Source organism: Mesoplodon mirus (genome assembly GCF_964341445.2).
Source record: "Mesoplodon mirus genome assembly, chromosome: 9".
NCBI lineage: Eukaryota > Metazoa > Chordata > Mammalia > Artiodactyla > Ziphiidae > Mesoplodon > Mesoplodon mirus.
The window spans coordinates 101,049,585-101,069,714 of NC_138985.1; the positions used below are offsets into that span (position 1 = coordinate 101,049,585).

At 42.7% G+C, this 20,130-nt stretch overlaps 1 protein-coding gene across 1 annotated transcript in view; it reads right to left on the reverse strand.

The window, feature by feature from the left end:
• The window catches only part of ZC3HAV1 (zinc finger CCCH-type containing, antiviral 1), a 63,928-nt gene extending 44,377 nt beyond the window's left edge, over positions 1-19,551 (reverse strand). The window contains exon 1 of the mRNA XM_082631835.1: positions 18,702-19,551. Coding sequence (XP_082487961.1) covers positions 18,702-19,009 — 308 coding nt within the window. The 5' untranslated portion in view covers positions 19,010-19,551. The remainder of the gene's footprint in view (positions 1-18,701) is intronic.
• Positions 19,552-20,130: the final 579 nt, after the last annotated feature.

Genomic DNA, 20,130 nt, shown 5'->3' on the forward strand with positions numbered 1-20,130 from the left:
AGGAGCAGTGGGGCACTTCCAAGGTCCTGGAAGTCAACATTTCCTCTAAGTAACTGAAGGCAGCCAGACAAGTCTAATAAGAACCCCTCTGCCTGGAGCCCTGAGTGTCCAGGCTTTGCCAGCCTCACCCAAGACACTCATGCCTGTAGGAAGAGCCCGCCCAGCACACGCTGCACTGCCTGGGTCCTTGACGTTGCCCGTCTGAGAGCCCAGATCGCTTTTTATTTCTCATCTCCATCCTCAGGCAAACTGCTCGTTCCTCTAGATTCCATAATACTCACCTTGAACTCAGCTTCAGACAGCAGCATGTCATATTTAGCCTTGAGTTCTGACTTGCAGCCCTGTCCCTGGGAGGCCCTGCTCAATTTTCCCACATTCCCTAGACTTTTCCAAACTTGTTAGAGGCTTTATCTCCACCCTAATTTCAACATATTGTTCAGGGCGGGGCAGTTTGTGCTCACCTATCTGGGGAGTAAGACCAGAAGTACAGACACTAACATTTATCACATATTTACTAAGTGACAGGAACTTGCATCTGTTATTTATAACCTACGAGGAAACAGTTTACTTTTTACTTTGGGAAACTGAGGCTGGGTAAAATGAGAAATCAAAGGTGACTCAAATAAGAGGAAGAGCTGATAACTGAACCCAGATCTCAAAAAGCAAATAAAAACATAATCTGGAAAAATGAACAAAAACAGACATGTCTGAAATTTTTCCAAACCAGAAAGAAAGAAAAAAAATGCCATTCTGGATTATTCAAACTATTGTTCCCTAGCACTAAGTAGAAAATTGAGAGTAGGGTATGAGGAGAGAGAATGCATATAAGTCACATATGCGGGCTTCCCTGGTGGCACAGTGGTTGAGAATCTGCCTGCCAATGCAGGGAACACGGATTTGAGCCCTGGTCTGGGAAGATCCCACATGCCGCGGAGCAACTAGGCCCGTGTGCCACAACTACTGAGCCTGCACGTCTGGAGCTTGTGCTCCGCAACAAGAGAGGCCGCAACAGTCAGAGGCCCGCGCACCGCGATGAAGAATGGCCCCCGCTCGCCGCAACTAAAGAAAGCCCACGCACAGAAACGAAGACCCAACACAGCCAGAAATAAATAAATAAACAAACAAATAAATAAACAAAATTTTTTTAAAAATCACATATGCGGTGTAGAAGGGACACAATAAATGATAGAAACTGTTGCTTATGGACTTCCCTGGTGGTTCAAGCGTTAAGACTCTATGCTTCCACTGCAAGGGCGCGGGTTTGATCCCTGATTGGGGAACTAAGATCCTGCATGCCTCCTGGCAAGGCCAAAAAAAGAAAAGAAACTGTTTCTTATGATTGGCACTGCGGAGACAAGCTCGGCAGCAGCACTCACCACGGTCAGGGCTTGATGGAGACCATGTTCAGGTTTAAGATGCAGAAGCTTCCTTCTCACTTTCTTCTGATCACCCTGTCCCAGCTCCAGGTCCCTAATATTCGCTAGGAGGATTTAGCCAGGAAATAGTGTGAAAGTCTCCCAAGGCCTCTTGGGAGTTCTCAAAGCCAGTGGTTCTCAAAGTGAGGTCCCCTGATCAGCATCACCTAGGAGGTTGTCAGAAATGCAAATTCTCAGGCCCCATCCCAGACCTGCTGGGTGAGTCTCAACCTTCTAGCTCACATCAGAATCATCTAGAGCGGGCTTCCCTGACGGCGCAGTGGTTGAGAGTCCACCTGCCGATGCAGGGGACACGGGTTCGTGCCCCGGCCCGGGAAGATCCCACATGCCGCGGAGTGGCTGGGCCCGTGAGCCCTGGCCGCTGAGCCTGCGCGTCCGGAGCCTGTGCTCCGCAACGGGAGAGGCCACAGCAGTGAGAGGCCCGCGTACCGCAAAAAAAAAAAAAAAGAATCATCGAGAGGGTTTGTTAGAACACAGATGGCTGGGGCCCACCCCAGTTTCTGATGCAGTAGGTCTGGGGTGAGGGCTGAGAATATGCATTTCTAACAAGCTCCGGGGTGATGCTGATGCTGCTAGCCCAATGAGCATACTTGGGAGCAAGGATGCTCAAGGCTACCTTCTCCAGCAAAGAATAATGGGCTCGGCAGAAGGTTGATTCACAGCCACAGGGACTCCCCACCTCCCGGCACGGATTGCCCACAAACCATTATGAACTGCCCAGGGGAAAACAAGTGTTTGCAGAATGCTGCCTGCACTTGGAGCAGATAAACTTAAAACAGCATGAGCTGGGAGAAGAGGTGATAACTTTTTAAAACAAGAGCGAAGATGGCCTTGGAAGAGGCAGGAATGTCTCTCAGGAATCTCAAGCCAAAAGCCTAAAAACAAATGACTTTTTCACTCTTCTCTTCCAGTCACAGAACAAAATGTTACTTTAACCCTGGCAATAAATGCTCCCCCAATCACAGATGAAGTCTAGCCTGCAGAGTGGTTCTCATGCCTGGTTACACAAAATAATCAACCGGGGAGTGCTCAGAAATACCTAAGCCTGGGCCACACCCTCAGAGACTGATTTAATTTGACAGGACGTGAGACCCCAGATGATTCCAATGTGCAGCCCAGGCTGGGATTGCTGGCTGGGCCTGTCAGATGAAATTCTAAGCTAGGTTCCTGAACTAGATACTCACATGTGTGAACTCTAGCACTTCACAAGTCAGCAAACATAGCGCCAACCCTGGGCTCCACAATCAGACCAGTGGGAAAAAGACAACCTTAAGGAAAGTCTTGTATTTTGACAGCCATTTGTATCAAAATACCCCTTCTCTTCTCCTGTTCACCTGCTCCGTTCCCCAACACCTCATGTGGGAGGTGGACAAAATCAAAGAGCTAGTCAATTTGTATAGAAGACAGGAAATAGCTCATCATGATTCAAGCCAGGCAAAAAAAAGGAACCAGGATGTGTGAAAGATAAAATCTAGAGAACACTCATCTAAAGAATAAAACGTCACCAATCAAAACCAACCCTGAGGGCTTCCCTGGTGACGCAGTGGTTAAGAATCCGCCTGCCAATGCAGGGGACACGGGTTCGATCTCTGGTCCGGGAAGATCCCACATGCCGCGGAGCAACTAAGCCCGTGCGCCACAACTACTGAGCCCACATGCCTGCCTAGAGCCCGTGCTCCGCAACAAGAGAAGCTACGACAACGAGAAGCCTGTGCACCGCAATGAAGAGCAGCCCCCGCTCGCCGCAACTAGAGAAAGCCCGCGCACAGCAACAAAGACCCAACACAGCCAAAAATAAAAACAAATAAATAAATTAAAAAAAAAAAACCTGAAAAGTATTAAAGTCATGAGACGCCTATCCTCTATATGTTTGTACTTCTGACATTCGAGATTAAATTGCCAGTTACTAGAGGCAGGGATGGTTCACTGAATCTGGAACCCCTAGTCAGATGGGGGAGAACCAGAGTAGACCAGCAGAGAGCACAGGAACAGGGTAAGGAACAATGTCAGGGAAGAGAAAGGGTGGAGCCGAAGAAATAGACCTGCTTGAACCACAACTGTATTACCCAGAACACATTATGTGGGAAAAAGAGGTCGCCCCCTGACTGCTGATCGTGATTAGCCCTAGGTGCAGACGGCCGAGGACCCCGGCCAGGCGAGGGGAATGCAGCTGGTAGGCTGCAAGACTCTGGGCTGCAGGGGGCAACAAGAAGGGACCAGGCCCACCGAGGATGGGAGAGGTGGGGGGCCGAGGAACTGATTGTAACCTATAACTGTACCAAGAGTAAGGCAAACAATGCAGGTGCCCCAATATTGTAGACAATCTCCCCAGTTTGACTTATTTCTCTGGTCCTTTTAATCAGTGGTTCTCAAACTCTGCTGCCCATTAGAACTACCCGGGGACTTTTTAAAAACCCTGATGCCCAATTAAATCAGAATGTCCAGGGGTAGGAGTTGGGCATCAGTATTTTAAAAAGATTTCTCAAGTGATTCCAGTGTGCAGCAAAAGTTTGGGACCATGGCCCTAAGTCCGCATCAGGACTGAGAAAAAGCACAGGAAGTGAAGAGGGAGTGAAGGGTAGGAGATGCCGCAGGGTATGCGGGATCTTAGTTCCCCGACTAGGGATCGAACCCCTGCCTCCGGTGTTGGAAGCATGGAGTCCTAACCACTGGACCGCCAGGGAATTCCCACCAAAATCTTGATTAGAGACAGTAAGTCACCAAGGCTCCTCTCCTTGAACACGCTTCTTCTCCTTCTGCCACACTTCCCAACATAAATCCCTTTGGAAGTTAAGAAGAATATTAAACTAGGGAGAAAGATGAATTAACTGGTTAATGGTGTTTGAGGATTGTTTCAGTGAGAAAGGGGCAGAAGCTTCTAGAATAGCCTACTTTTGGTGACACAATAAATATTTGTTGGGGCTTCCCTGGTGGCGCAGTGGTTGAGAGTCCGCCTGCCGATGCAGGGGACACGGGTTCGTGCCCCGGTCTGGGAAGATCCCACTTGCTGCAGAGCGGCTGGGCCCGTGAGCCACGGTCGCTGAGCCTGCGCGTCCGGAGCCTGTGCTCTGCAACGGGAGAGGCCACAACAGTGACAGGCCCACGTACGGCAAAAAAAAAAAAAAAAAAAAAATTTGTTGACGTAGTGGGTAGAATGTCTGATGTTTCCGGTATGTCTTGTGGTTCTATCATATAAGAGTAAGAGACATGTCACCCTAACCTTGGAGGAATGCAACACTTTTTTCATCATTTGCTCACTCAGCACTAAAGAATGCATTTCACTTTGACTCCCTCAAACTCTAAAGCCACATAAAACTTGCATTTGCAATCTGCCAGGAAGCACATCTGCAGATACCGTTTCTGAAAGTGTGGTTCCTGAACCCCTGCAAGAGAATCCTTAGGGTGATGGTTAAACACAAATTCCAAGGCCCCCATTCACCCCTTCTGAACCAGAATTTCTGTTGTGTGATTAGGAATCCACATTTTAATAAGCTCTACCCAAGTGATTCAGATATACTTCAAAGCCTGAGAAGGACTGCTCCAAAGCTGGGTACCTACTACACCACAGGGGCAACCCAAAATCGACCCATCAAGGTGTGGGGAAAAAATGTTACAACTGTTTATATTTATTTTGTATCTAGGAAAGTAAAAAATTATTGCCTGGGCTGAAAGAGGTGAAGGATTAGGGAGGATTAATTGGTTAATTTAGAAGGGGCATAAGAGAACCTTTAGGACTGATGAAAATTTTCTGTATCTTGATCATGATGATGGTTACATGGGTATATCCATTTGTTACGACTCTTCAAAGACTCTTCAAACTGTATGCTTTAAATGGGTATATTTTATTGTATGTAAATCATACCTCAAAAGTTGATTTTAAAGTTCTTTTAAAAGGTAACAAATTAATAAATATTTACTACACAAAGTAAAAGTTATACATCATACGGTTTTTAAATAAATAGATACATAATAGGAGTACATGCTGAAAATGGTCTCTAATGACAGGGGTGAGGAATCAAAATGTTTGGAAACTACTTCCCCAGATGACCTCTCTTAACCTGAAGCTCTGAATTGGTCTAAAACATTCTTTTTTTTTTTTTTTTTTTCCTGGCCACGAGGCATGCGGGATGGAACCCATGCCCCCTGCAGTGGAAGCGTGGAGTCTTAAGCACTGGACTGCCAGGGAAGTCGCTGGTCTGAAACATCTTAAAATCTCTTCTTAGTGGGGGAGCATTTAAAGATCATGAATTAGGTCTCCACTTTCTTCTCTCAAACTGAGTCTAACTCTCGTGCCCCAATTTGGTTAAATTGATTTCTCAATGGACTTGAAATCCTAGTTTCTTCTAGATTCTTTTACTCCTTTTCCACCACCATCTTGGGGCCTTTCTCAATTCCAAAGTAGCCTGTAGGTAAAGATCACAGACACCAGTTTGGAAATAAATGTGATCAGGAGCAGTAATCAAATCAGAAACTTTTTATGGACGGAAAACGAATCTATACTTATTTTAAATCATTAATTCTGCCATCTCCACATTATGTAAAAAGTAGAAAATATTTTGTTATCAGATGCTTACTTGTCACTTATTTAAGATTGTTTATCATGAGTCACAGTATCACTTATTAAGTTTCTTAGTTTAATTTTTGCAGAAGGCTGCAGAAATTGAAAGTCAAATTCGATCAAATTCAAATAAATATGAAGCAAATCTGAAAGGAGAGCAAAAATTCCCAAATGATTCTTATGGGGCACACACCCCTCCGTGCTGTGACATCACAGAAAGCAGCATGTCTCTAAGGGCATCAGCCTGACAAGGAGACTCCATGGACACAGCACAATCAGGAACAAAGGAGACATCCAAGAAGACTCCTCCTGGGTAAATACACCCCCTCAAATGACACGCAACATGCAAGAGTAAAAGGCAAACCTTGAACACATATGCTAAGTGAAAGAAGCCAAACACAATGGGACAAATACTGGATGATTCCATTTAGAGAGAACATCCAGAATAGGCAAATCCATGCAGACAGAAAGAAGACTAGAGGTTGCCAGGCGCTGGGAAGAAGAAATAATGAGGAGTGCCTGTGGATGGGTGTGGGGCCTCTTTGGGGGATGATGAAAATGTTCTGGAACAAGATAGTGGTGATGGTTGCACAGCATCATGAATGTACTTATTGCCATTGAACTGTATACTTTATGATAAAAAATTAAATATAGTAAAGGCAATTATAGACAAAAATAGAGTGCTAAGAGGACAGAAAAAGAAAAATGCAAACAGAAGCAACAAGTAAGAATTAGACACCACATAAGACAAACTTGAAAAACAAGCACTGGGAATTCCCTGATGGTCCAGTGGTTAGGACTCTGCACTTTCGCTGCCAAGGGCCTGAGTTCGATCCCTGGTTGGGGAAATAAGATTCCACAAGCTGCCTGGCACAGCCAAACATAAATAAATAAATAAAACAAGCATTATGCTGCAGCAATTTTTTTTGGATCTGTCTCCTAAAGTAAAGGAAATAAAAGCAAAAATAAACAAATGGGACCTAATTAAACTTAAAAGCTTTTGAACAACAAAGGAAACCATCAACAAAATGAAAAGACACCTACTGAATGGGAGAAAATATTTGCAAATGATATGACCAATAAGGGATTAATATCCAACATATATAAACAGCTTATACAACTCAACATCAAAAAAAAAAAAAAAACAACCAAACAACTCAATTAAAAAATGGGCAGAACTGAATAGACATTTTTCCAAAGAGGAAATGCAGATGGCCAATAGGCACATGAAAAGATGTTGAACATCGCTAATCATCAGGGAAATGCAAGTCAAAACCACAATGAGATATCACCTCACACCTGTCAGAATGGTTTTCAAAAAGAACACAAATAACAAACGTTGGTGTCGAAGTGGAGAAAATGGAACCCTCATACACTGTTAGTGAGAATGTACATTGGTACAGCCACTGTGGAAAACAGTATGGAGGTCTCTCAAAATACTAAAAATAAAACTACCACATGATCCAACAATTCCACTACTGGGTATATATCTGACAAAAACAAAAACACTAATTTGAAAAGATAAATGCACCCCAATGTTCACAGCAGCATTATTTACAATTGCCAAGATATGGAAGCAACCTAAGTGTCCATCAACAGATAAATGGGTAAAGAAGATGTAGAATATATACACAATAGAATACAACTCAGCAATAAAAAAAAAATGAAATTTTGCCATTTGCAGCAACATAGATGGGCTTGGAGGGCATTATGCTAAGTGAAATAAGTCAGATGGAAAAGACAAATACTTTATTATATCACTTATATGTGGAGTCTAAAAAATATAACAAACTAGTGAATATAACAAAAAAAGAAGCAAACTCACAGATACAGAGAACAAACCAATGGTTGCCATTGGTCGGGGGGAGAATATAGAGGTGGGAGAGTGGGAGGTACAAACTATTGGGTGTAAGAAAGGCTCAAGGATGTATTGTACAACACAGGGAATACAGCCAATATTTTGTAGTAACTATAAATGGAAAATGAAAATAACTGTAAAAATTGTATATAAAAATATTTTTTAAACTTTAAACAAGTGTCACGACTTAAAAGGGCCAGAGACCGAGAATATATAAAGAACTGAAACCACAGTGAGGGAATTCCCTGGTGGTCCAGTGGTTAAGACTCTGTGCTTCCACTGCAGGGAGCGTGGGTTCGATCCCTGGTCTGGGAATTAAGATCCCACATGCCTCACAGCATGGCCAAAATAAATAAATAAATAAAAACACAATGAGGCACAATTTCACATTCCTTATATTGGCACAATTTGTAAAAGGCTGATGACATCAATTGGCAAGGATATGAAACACGGGAATACTCATATTTTTCTGGTGGGAGTAAAACTTGGTATACAAACCTGGAAAACAATTTGGTATTGTCTCCTAAAGCTTAAATATGGGAATTCTGGTACTAGATACCTAGGTAACTTTTGCACGTTTACACAAGGAAAGATGTACCAAAATACTACAGTTTGTAATAGCAAAAAAACTGAAAACAATCTATATTTTAATAACAAGGAAACTGACACATAAATTGCATACGTTTGTACAAAACAAGGCTATTGTTCATAAAAGAAAGAACTAGAGCAGTCTCTCTCCTAAAATTTGTGGGGTTTGAGGCATGATAAAATGGAGGCCCATGGGCTTCCCTGGTGGCGCAGTGGTTGAGAGTCCGCCTGCCGATGCAGGGGACACGGGTTCGTGCCCCGGTCCAGGAAGATCCCACATGCTGCGAAGTGGCTGGGCCCATGAGCCATGGCCGCTGAGCCTGCGCGTCTGGAGCCTGTGCTCCGCAACGGGAGAGGCCACAACAGTGAGAGGCCCGTGTACCGCAAAAAAAAAAAAAAATGGAGGCCCATGCACCAAATATCTAAACACTTCAAAGTAATTAATCAAGCTAAGAAATGGTTCAATAAAATATGTTCTAATATATATATATACACATATATATATATATGTGTGTATATATATATGTATTCTCTCTTCCTATCTTGACAAACATACTTTCATAATGACCCGGAAGGCCAAGTTAGAATTTAGAATGCTCAGACTCCTTTGAGCTCTATGAATAGGATGTAGTAAAATGAAGAAAGAAAGCCCCCGGGACTTCCCTGGTGGTCCAGTGGTTAAGACTCCGTGCTCCCAGTGCAGGGGGTCCGGGTTGAATCCCTGATCAGGGAACTAGATCCTGCATGTCACAACTAAAAGAGCCTGCATGCTGCAACTAAAGAGCCTACATGCCACCACTAAAAGATCCTGCATGCCGCAGCTAAATATCCCACGTGCTACAACTAAAGATCCTGCATGCTGCGACCAAAAAAAAGATCCCACGTGCCACAACGAAAATTCTGCATGCAGCAACAAAGATCCCGTGTGCTGCAACTAAGACCCAGCACAGCCAAATAAATAAATAAATAAATAAATAGTTTTTAAAAATAAAATTAAAATTAAAAAAGAAATAAACACATGTAGAAAAATAATAAATGTGTGGGAAAAATAAATATCAAATGCAGAACAGTGTTGTGGGATTGTAAATTGGTATGCCCATTATGGAAAACAGTATGGAGTTCCTCAAAAAATTAAAAATAGAACACTATATGATCCAGCAATCCCACTTCTGGGTATATATCCAAAGGAAATGAAATCAGTATCTCAAAGAAATATTTGCACTCCGAAGTTCAATGTAGCATTATTCACAATAGCCAAGATATGGAAACAACCTAAGTGTCCATTCACAGATGAATGGATAAAGAAAATGTGGTTTATATGTATAAGATGAAATATTCAACCATGAAAAGAAGGAAATTCTGCCATTTTTGACAAGCTTGAACCTAAAAGACATGATGCTAAGTGAAATAAGACAGACACAGAAAGATAAAACAAAACAAAAACCTGCATAATCTCACCTATACGTGGAATCTAAGAAAGTCAAACACGTAGAAAAGGAGAATAGAATGGTACTTGCCAGGGATCTGGGTGGGGGAGAGGGGATGTTGGTCAAAGGGTACAAACTTTCAGTTATAAGATGAGTAAGTTCTGGAGATCTAAGGTACAGCATGGTGACCATAGTTGATAATAAATATTGTATACTTGAAGTTTGCTAAGAGCATTGATATTAAGTGTTCTAACCATCAGGGACTTCCCTGGTGGTGCAGTAGTTAAGAATCCACCCGCCAATGCAGCGGACATGAGTTCGATCCCTGGCCCAGGAAGATCCCAAATGCCGCCGAGCAACTAAGCCCATGCACTACAACTACTGAGCCTGCACTCTAGAGCCTACGAGCCACAACTACTGAGCCCATGTGCCACAACTACTGAAGCCCGTGCACCTAGAGCCCATGCTCTGCAACAAGAGAAGCCACCGCGGTGAGAAGCCCGTGCACCACAACGAAGAATAGCCCCCGCTTGCCACAACTAGAGAAAGCCCGCACGCAGCAACAAAGACCCAACGCATCCAAAAATAAATAAATAAATTTATTATTTTTTTTTTAAAGTGTTCTCACCATCAAAAAAATGGGAGTAAATAGATGAGGTGATAAATAGGTTAACTGAGGGAATCACTTCACAATGTATACATATAACAAACTATCTTGATTGAGGGAATCACTTCACAATGTATACATATAACAAACTATCACATAGTACACCTTAAATATAAACAATGTTTATTAGTCAATCGTACCTAAAGCTGGTATGTTTATCTCTAGTTATCACCTCTAAAATGGGGGAGATGATCAAAGGTGAGAATTCAGGGGGTTTTAACTGTGTAATATTTTATTTCTGAAGCTGATTTGTGGGTACACAGATATTCACAGTATGCTTTATACATTCTCGTAAGACTTAAATATCACATAATAAAAACTTTAATGAGAAAATTCTTTTAAAATTAAAAAATAAGATACCATTGTATACCCTTCAGATTGGCATAAATCAAAAAAATCTGATAATACTAAGTGCTAGTTGGCTATAAAATGGGGAAACTGAGACATCAAACATGAAAATGTAAATTGGTACAACCTTTGGAGAAATGCCTATTTAAGTCTTCTGCCCATTTTTGGATTGGGTTGTTTGTTTTTTTGCTATTGAGCTGCATGAGCTGTTTATAAATTTTGGAGATTAATCCTTTGTCAGTTGCTTCATTTGCAAATATTTTCTCCCATTCTGAGGGTTGTCTTTTGGTCTTGTTTATGGTTTCCTTTGCTGTGCAAAAGCTTTGAAGTTTCATTAGGTCCCATTTGTTTATCTTTGTTTTTATTTCCATTTCTCTAGGAGGTGGGTCCAAAAGGATCTTGCTGTGATTTATGTCATAGAGTGTTCTGCCTATGTTTTCCTCTAAGAGTTTGATAGTTTCTGGCCTTACATTTAGGTCTTTAATCCATTTTGAGCTTACTTTTGTGTATGGTGTTAGGGAATGATCTAATCTCATACTTTTTCATGTCCCTGTCCAGTTTTCCCAGCACCACTTATTGAAGAGGCTGTCCTTTCTCCACTATACATTCCTGCCTCCTTTATCAAAGATAAGTTGACCATATGTGCGTGGGTTTATCTCTGGGCTTTCTATCCTGTTCCATTGATCTATCTTTCTGTTTTTGTGCCAGTACCACACTGTCTTGATTACTGTAGCTTTGTAGTATATAGTCTGAAGTCGGGGAGCCTGATTCCTCCAGCTCCGTTTTTCGTTCTCAAGATTGCTTTGGCTATTTGGGGTCTTTTGTTTTTCCAAACAAATTTTGAAATTTTTTGTTCTAGTTCTGTGAAAAATGCCAGTGGTAGTTTGATAGGGATTGCATTGAATCTGTAGATTGCTTTGGGTAGTAGAGTCATTTTCACAATGTTGATTCTTCCAATCCAAGAACATGGTATATCTCTCCATCTATTTGTATCATCTTTAATTTCTTTCATCAGTATCTTATAATTTTCTGCATACAGGTCTTTTGTCCCCTTAGGTAGGTTTATTCCTAGATATTTTATTCTTTTTGTTGCAGTGGTAAATGGGAGTGTTTTCTTGATTTCATTTTCAGATTTTTCATCATTAGTGTACAGGAATGCCAGAGATTTCTGTGCATTAATTTTGGATCCTGCTACTTTACCAAATTCATTGATTAGCTCTAGTAGTTTTCTGGTAGCATCTTTAGGTTTCTCTATGTATAGTATCATGTCATCTGCAAACAGTGACAGCTTTACTTCTTCTTTTCCAATTTGGATTCCTTTTATTTCCTTTTCTTCTCTGATTGCTGTGGCTAAAACTTCCAAAACTAAGTTGAATAAGAGTGGTGAGAGTGGGCAGCCTTGACTTGTTCCTGATCTTAGTGGAAATGGTTTCAGTTTTTCACCATTGAGGATGATGTTGGCTGTGGGTTTGTCATATATGGCCTTTATTATGTTGAGGAAAGTTCCCTCTGTGCCTACTTTCTGCAGGGTTTTTATCATAAATAGGTGTTGAATTTTGTCGAAAGCTTTCTCTGCATCTATTGAGATAATCATATGGTTTTTCTCCTTCAGTTTGTTAATATGGTGTATCACATTGATTGATTTGCGTATATTGAAGAATCCTTGCATTCCTGGAATAAACCCCACTTGATCATGGTGTATGATCCTTTTAATAGGCATTTCTCCAAAGAAGATATACAGACTGCCAACAAACACATGAAAGAATGCTCAACATCATTAATCATTAGAGAAATGCAAATCAAAATTACAATGAGATATCATCTCACACCAATCAGAATGGCCATCATCCAGAAATCTAGAAACAATAAATGCTGGAGAGGGTGTGGAGAAAAGGGAACACTCTTGCACTGCTGGTGGGAATGTGAATTGGTACAGCCACTATGGAGAACAGTATGGAGGTTCCTTAAAAAACTAAAAATAGAACTACCATATGACCCAGCAATCCCACTACTAGGCATATACCCTGAGAAAACCATAATTCAAAAAGAGACATGTACCAAAATGTTCATTGCAGCTCTATTCACAATAGCCCGGAGATGGAAACAACCTAAGTGTCCATCATCGGATGAATGGATAAAGAAGATGTGGCACATATATACAATGGAATATTACTCAGCCATAAAAAGAAACGAAACTGAGCTATTTGTAATGAGGTGGATGGACCTAGAGTCTGTCATACAGAGTGAAGTAAGTCAGAAAGAGAAAGACAAATACCGTATGCTAACACATATATATGGAATTAAAAGAAAATGTCATGAAGAACCTAGGGGTAAAACAGGAATAAAGACACAGACCTACTTGAGAATGGACTTGAGGATATGGGGAGGGGGAAGGGTAAGCTGTGACAAAGCGAAAGAGAGGCATGGACATATATACACTACCAAACGTAAGGTAGATCAATAGTGGGAAGCAGCCGCAGAGCACAGGGAGATCAGCTCGGTGCTTTGTGACCGCCTGGAGGGGTGGGATGGGGAGGGTGGGAGGGAGACGCAGGAGGGAAGGGATGTGGGAACAGATGTATATGTATGACTGATTCACTTTGTAATAAAGCAGAAACTAATAAAAAAAATTAAAAAATAAATAAATAAATTGGTACAACCACTTTTACTACACTGATTTGTCAGAATCCCGAAAAGTTGAAGCTGTCCAAGAACTGAACCCAGCAATTCCATTTCCTAATGATCTACCTTGGAGAAGCTCTTGCCATGAGCACCAAGAGAATGTATAGTCTTGGCAGCATGCTTTTTTGTAGCAAAAAATTAGAAATATTCTAAATGCCCATTATTGCAGGAATAGGTGCTGAACTGTGGTGTAAATCATATGGTGAAATACTATTGAACTGTGGTATAAATCATATGATGAAATACTATATGACTATTAAGATGAATAAACTAGATCCTTATAACAACATGAATAGATCTTCAAAACATAACACTGGGTAAACATTCTAAAACACATAAAACAATACTACACTTTGTATATGAATACAAATATATATGAGGGGAAATTTTTAAATCATGGAAGGGCAGGACACACCCCAAAATCATGATTGAAGTTGCTTCTGGGGAAAGAGGGAAATGAGACTAGGGAAGAGAAAAAAACAATAACCTTAGGCCTGTTATGGTATTTATTTTATTTTAAAATAAAAAAAGCAAAAATGGAAATGTAAATATTTATTCTGGGAGGTGAATTATAAGCTTATTATACTATATATTCTTTTATATAGCATAGCTTTCATTATATACTCAGAATATATATACTCTGATGCTTGTTGTACTACTCTTTGCATTTTTTTGGTTGTTTTTTTTTTTCAATTTATGAAATTCTCAATTAGTTTTCTTCCTATCTACCCACCCCCACCCAAAGTTTCAGTTATGCAAATGGGAAAGGCATACAAACAGGAAAGAGTCCAGAGGAAACACCCACATTAGCAGAAACCACAAAGCTAGTTGAAGACAGACAGCCTGCTTTAAACAGTTAAACAGAAATCATGCTTGCAAAACAATATCTTGACCTTGAATTAATGAAAGATCACAATTCATACAGCTACTTGAGGACACCAGTAGCTAAGTTAAGAAGTCATGCAGATCTGGGCTCAACACTAACTTTGCCAGCTATCAGCTATGTGACCTTCGGTAAAATTCTAAACAGCTCTAGGCCTGAGTTACCTTACATTAACATGGGACTTAGGGACTTCCCTGGTGGTCCAGTGGTTAAGAATCCGCCTTCCAATGCAGGGGACATGGGTTAGATCTCTGATCAGGGAACTAAGATCCCACATGACGCAGGGCAACTAAGCCCGTGAGGTGCAACTACTGAGCCCGCACATGCTCTAGAGCCCGCACGCCACAACTAGAGAGAAGCCCACGAGCTGCAACGAAGAGCCCACATGCCACAATTGAGGCCCGATGCAGCCAAATAAATTAATTAAATTAATAAATATTTTTTTTAAAAAGATGGGACTTACAACACCTACCTCAGGAATCATAGTAGAGATGAACTTGGATACCATCTCTAAAGTGCTTATCATAGTACTTGGTAGACAGTTATTTGTTCAACAAATGGTAGTTATTATTTGTGCCAGAACTGGGATTAGAACTCCATGTGTCGGCGTATGTTTCAGCAAAGCAAATAGAAATACCCAAAATGATGGACCAAAACTAATTATCCAATAGTGAAGCAAGCCCTGTTGTCAACTAAAATGTATAGTTAAAAGCAACATCAGAGAGACTTCCCTGGTGGCACAGTGGTTAAGAATCCGCCTGCCAATGCAGGGGACACGGGTTCAAGCCGTGGTCCAGGAAGATCCCACATGTCAGGGAGCAACTAAGCCCGTGCACTACTGAGCCTGCACCCTAGAGCCTGCGAGCCACAACTACTGAGCCCGTGTGCCACAACTACTGAAGACCGTGCACCTAGAGCCCAAGCTCCACAACGAGAAGCCAGTGCAACAAGAAGCCCACACACTGCAATGAAGAGTAGCCCCCACTCACCACAACTAGAGAAGGCCCACGCGCAGCAACAAAGTCCCAACACAGCCAAAAATTTTTTTAATTTTAAAAATAAAAGCAACATAAGAGAAAAGACCAGAACAGCAGAACTGATAGGAGAAAGCCCATCTATAAGTAATAGTACTACAGAGGAAAATGTAGAAGTCCAGCAAAAGGCCAACTACCCTCATGCAAACAGAGAACAGTTACCAAACTGACTGGTAACCTCAACATGGGTATCAACTGGTCAACAGCGCCCACCAACCTATAATACACAAAGAAAGCCCTTAGACTCCCACGTGTCAAGTATTAGAAGATAAGGATTTATAAGTTGCTAAGAAAGGGAAAATATTTTAAAACATACTTGGGAAAAAAATATATTTCCTAGGCTTTTAGGCAAAAGAAAAAGAATTCTCCCAAGGGTCCTTATTATGAGGACACAATGTACATTAATGGATTAAAAATTTGTAATTCCCAAACTCAAAAGTGATATAAAAAGATCTTAAAAAATAAGACTGGACCCATACATTTAAGAAATAAGAATTTATCACTCAACTAAAAAAAAAAAAAAAAAGGACTTTAATGAATTCTCCAGAGAATCCACCCAAACTTGCATAGACCAAATTATTCCTACAGACCATATTATTCATATAGAACATATTATTCCTCTTTTAAAATATAAAAAAGTGCAGGTTAACTACCGAACTTACGAGCTTAAAATGGTTTTGAGTTGCAAACAACAACAACAAAATAATAACAACAATAATAAAACAAAAAACTAAAGTTTCTAAACCTACTGCGTGTAACAAATTAAAAGTTTCTAAATATATTAAATATATAACATATTGAAACAATTATGAATTATGACTGTGTAGGTTTTTTTCCCTGAAAATGAAAGTCCAAGTATAGCGCAATCAGAGAAATTTGAACACTAACTGGATATTATATGATATTAAAATTATAATCGTAGGGACTTCCCTGGTGGCGCAGCGGTTAAGAATCTGCCTGCCAATGCAGGGGACACGGGTTCGAGCCCTGGTCTAGGAAGATCCCACATGCCGCAGAGCAACTAAGCCTGTATGCCACAACTACTGAGCCTGTGCTCTAGAGCCTGTGAACCACAACTGAGCCCTTGCGCTACAACTACTGAAGCCCACGCACCTAGAACCGGTGCTCTGCAACTAGAGACGCCACTGCAAGGAGAAGCCCGGGCACCGCAACAAAGACCCAACGCAGCCAAAAATAAATAAATGAGTAAATAAATTTATAAAAAGAAAATATAATCATAAAAAAAGTGATCATTGTACTGTGGTTATACTAATAAAACAGAGTGTTTAATCTTTGGAGATACTAAAGTATTTACAAAGCAAATAATCTCTGGCATTTGGTTTAAAATAACACGTTTGAGTTGAGGACAGGGATGGGGAGGGGAGAATAAATGAACCAAGACTGGCCTTACTGTACTTTGAAAACTGTTGAACCGATGGGCACATAGGGGTTCATCATTCTCTTTTCTTTACTTTAGTGTATGTTGAAAATATTCATAGTAAAAAATTAAAAGATAAGAAGCCTATGTATTTAAAACTAACAGTCAACACTAACTGGTGAAGAATTTTTCACAACAGAAATGACAACAAAGCCTTCCATCTCCATTGTTATTCGGTAGAGTGCTAGAATGTTCCTTTCTTTTTTCTATTCTCTACCCTCTTTTCCTCCTTCCTGATTTTATTTGCCGACTTAGATGACTCCTTCCATACACATAACTTCCTGAAAACCAGAAATAGACTTTCAAATTGTTGCCTCACGACATAATAAATATTTCTTTTTAATAACAATGGAGCATATTTTTAAAATCTTAGTTTTGCTCTAAACAATTTTTTTTAAATTATCTCATCTACCACATCCATTTAAAACATCTGTCTTTTGTATGTTTTATCATACAAGTCTTGTGAGTGAGTAATCTAAAGTTTTTCATTAATAAGCGCATGCTGGAAAGTTTGATGACCACCATTTTGGACACTAAGACACCACTTAAAGTCTTTAAGGATGGAGGAAGTGTGACAAGTACTACATCAAGAAAAATAATTTAGCAGAAGTACATACGGATAGGAAAGATGGGGAGAAAGACTATGGTCAGAGAAAATCATTCATTAATTCAACAAGGCATTCACTTAGAAGTGAGATGCGAAGTAGGAACCAGACAGGGAAGGGATGGGATTGGTCAATAAAAGAACTTGGTGCTTAAGGTATTATGAAGGAGGAAGAAGAGTTTGGGGGTTGGGGGGGAATGTCACAGACCCTGCCCTGGGGGAAAGAAGATGAGTTCGACACAGCCTGGCAGGATATTCAGGGCAGATGCTCCTCAGACCCCTGGAGATGAAGAACCTAGAGTCGGTAGGAAGGCCGGGGCAACGGATGTACACAAGGAAGCCATCTTTATAGATGTGACGACTAAACCCGAGGAAGTGAGGGCTCTCGGGGAGAGGCCTGGAACACAGGTACATCAAAAGGCTTCACTGAAACCTTGGGGGCACACCTATATTCAGGAGGCAAAAAGGAACAAGTGGGAACACAGAAGCAGCTGCCTGGGAGATCCGGCACACTGTTTCAAAGTGGTCCCAAGGGTAGGCGGTCAGCGGTGCAGGCCACCGCGGGGCCCACGGGAAAGGAGCTCTGGAAGAGGGCCCATCATTTGGTTACCTTGAATAGAACCATTCTGGTCTTGGTGGTGCGGGCTAGAGTCAGATATCAGAAAAGTGATAATGAGGGGAAAGGAGGCGCTTGGAAAGGAAGGCCAAGCAGAGACCCGCAGCTCGCAGCGATGGAGACAGATCCCGGGATCGAGCCGGCTGGGGGGCTGGGAAGACCACACAATACCTAGGGGGTAAGGTAGCAGAGAGGGAAAGACTCAAGATTCCAGAGAATGGAGGCATTTTCTTTCGTTCCCAAACCTGCATCCAAATTGTCTAGGCCCTGGCTTGCCCAAAAGTACTTTATCCTTATGGAGGTGGGGAGTTAATCGTAGTCTTCACCGGGGCAGTAGCGCGCTAGCCATATTCGAAGGAAGGTCTGAAGGCGCTGGAGGGAAGGGAACCTTCGAGAGCAGAAGCGCGGGCCCAGCAAGAAGGGAAGCAGAGGAGTGAGCAGCTGGAGGAAGAGGCATCGGGTGCGAGGTCCCCGCGAGGGCGCGCCCCTCACGGAGCAGCAGCCGCGACAGTCCTCCCAGACCGGGACCCGGGAAGACGCCCCTGCCTCCCAGGGCACTCACCGCTCCGACTGCGAATAGTGGCACCGGCCCAGCAGGTTGAGCTTGCAGAGGTGCAGGTTTCCGCAGGGTTTGTTGCAGAACTTGCGACGGCAGACCCGGGCTCGAGTGGTGGCCACCACGGACCGGATGACCCCTTCCTTGCCGCCAGTCTCCAACACCACGAAGCGGTCGGGCCCGGCCTCTTCCAGCACCTCGCAGAGCTGCGCCTCGGAGAGCTGCATCTCGTTGAGCAGCGCTTCCAAGGCCATGCGGCCCCCCTGGGCGCACAGGATTTTGGTGATGAAGGAGCATACCCCCGGGTCAGCCATGGTGCGCTGCGCTGGCCTGGCCGCGGCGCAGGACTCTGCTCCAGGGAGAATCGAAACTTACTTAGAGTCCCGGGGGCGGGCGCGGGCGGCGCGCGGGCTGGGCGCGCCCCGGGCGAGGGAGCGTGCGCTCTCCGCCGCCGCTGCTAGCCGAGCCCAGCGGTTTCGGTTTCCCAGTAAGCTTGGGTCGAGAGGCCAAATCTCACCGTCCTGTGTCAGATTTAAAGTCAATCGCGACGGTAACCTAAGGGCGAACAAGCGCGGGCTAATCTGCCGGCGACCGCGGCGACCACCGGACGGCTCCTCGAGGGTCAGGTTCCCCAGCTGGGCACCGAGAGGCTTCTTCGGAAAGAAGAGAAACTAAAAACTGATCTCGGGGCTCTGGTGGAGTTTTTATAAGCCAGCCGAAGTGACGAATGACGCGAGTCTTGGGAGCTTTCTTGAGGAGTCCTAGGTTCTCTACCCCACCCATTCCCGGAAAGAACAGACCCAACTGAGCGCTTGCTCCGAGCCCGTCGCCCTGCCTCCGGTATTAGTGAATCTTTACAACTCCACGAGTTAGATATTGGCATCCTCACTCTACTTGAGGAAGTAATCTGAGTAAACACAGCCTACAAGCTGGAGCCTGGGAACCTGAGGTTCCCCAAATCTGGCCCCCAGATCGTGGTCCGCCTGGCCAGGACCGATGTGAACTTTCTCTCACACCACCCTTCCTTCTCAAAGGACAACGATGATTGCTCTCCCTCTTTTTTGCCTCCTTATGAGCTCTTTGAAGAACCACTTCTTGACACATCCTTGCCTGTCTATAGTCGCTAACGGAGGTGCCCCAGACACCGCTTAATCCCTGATAGCAATCAGTCACAGTCGGGCAGGCGTGCTTAGACATATCCCAAGGCTTCAGATAGGTTTCTCTCTTTGGATATTTGGACAAGACCTTTTCCCCCAGTGGGGACTCACTTGGACCCCCAGAGTTGGTATAAAGTGAGGACATTTGAACTACAGAAGATACAGAAAGAAATTTTATCTGAGTTTCTCTTAATCCGACTAAAGCAAAGCCTCCTGAAAACACAGCTACCTTTAAACCCCTTCCAAGGGAGTTTCCTGCTAATTCAGTTGCCCTGGAG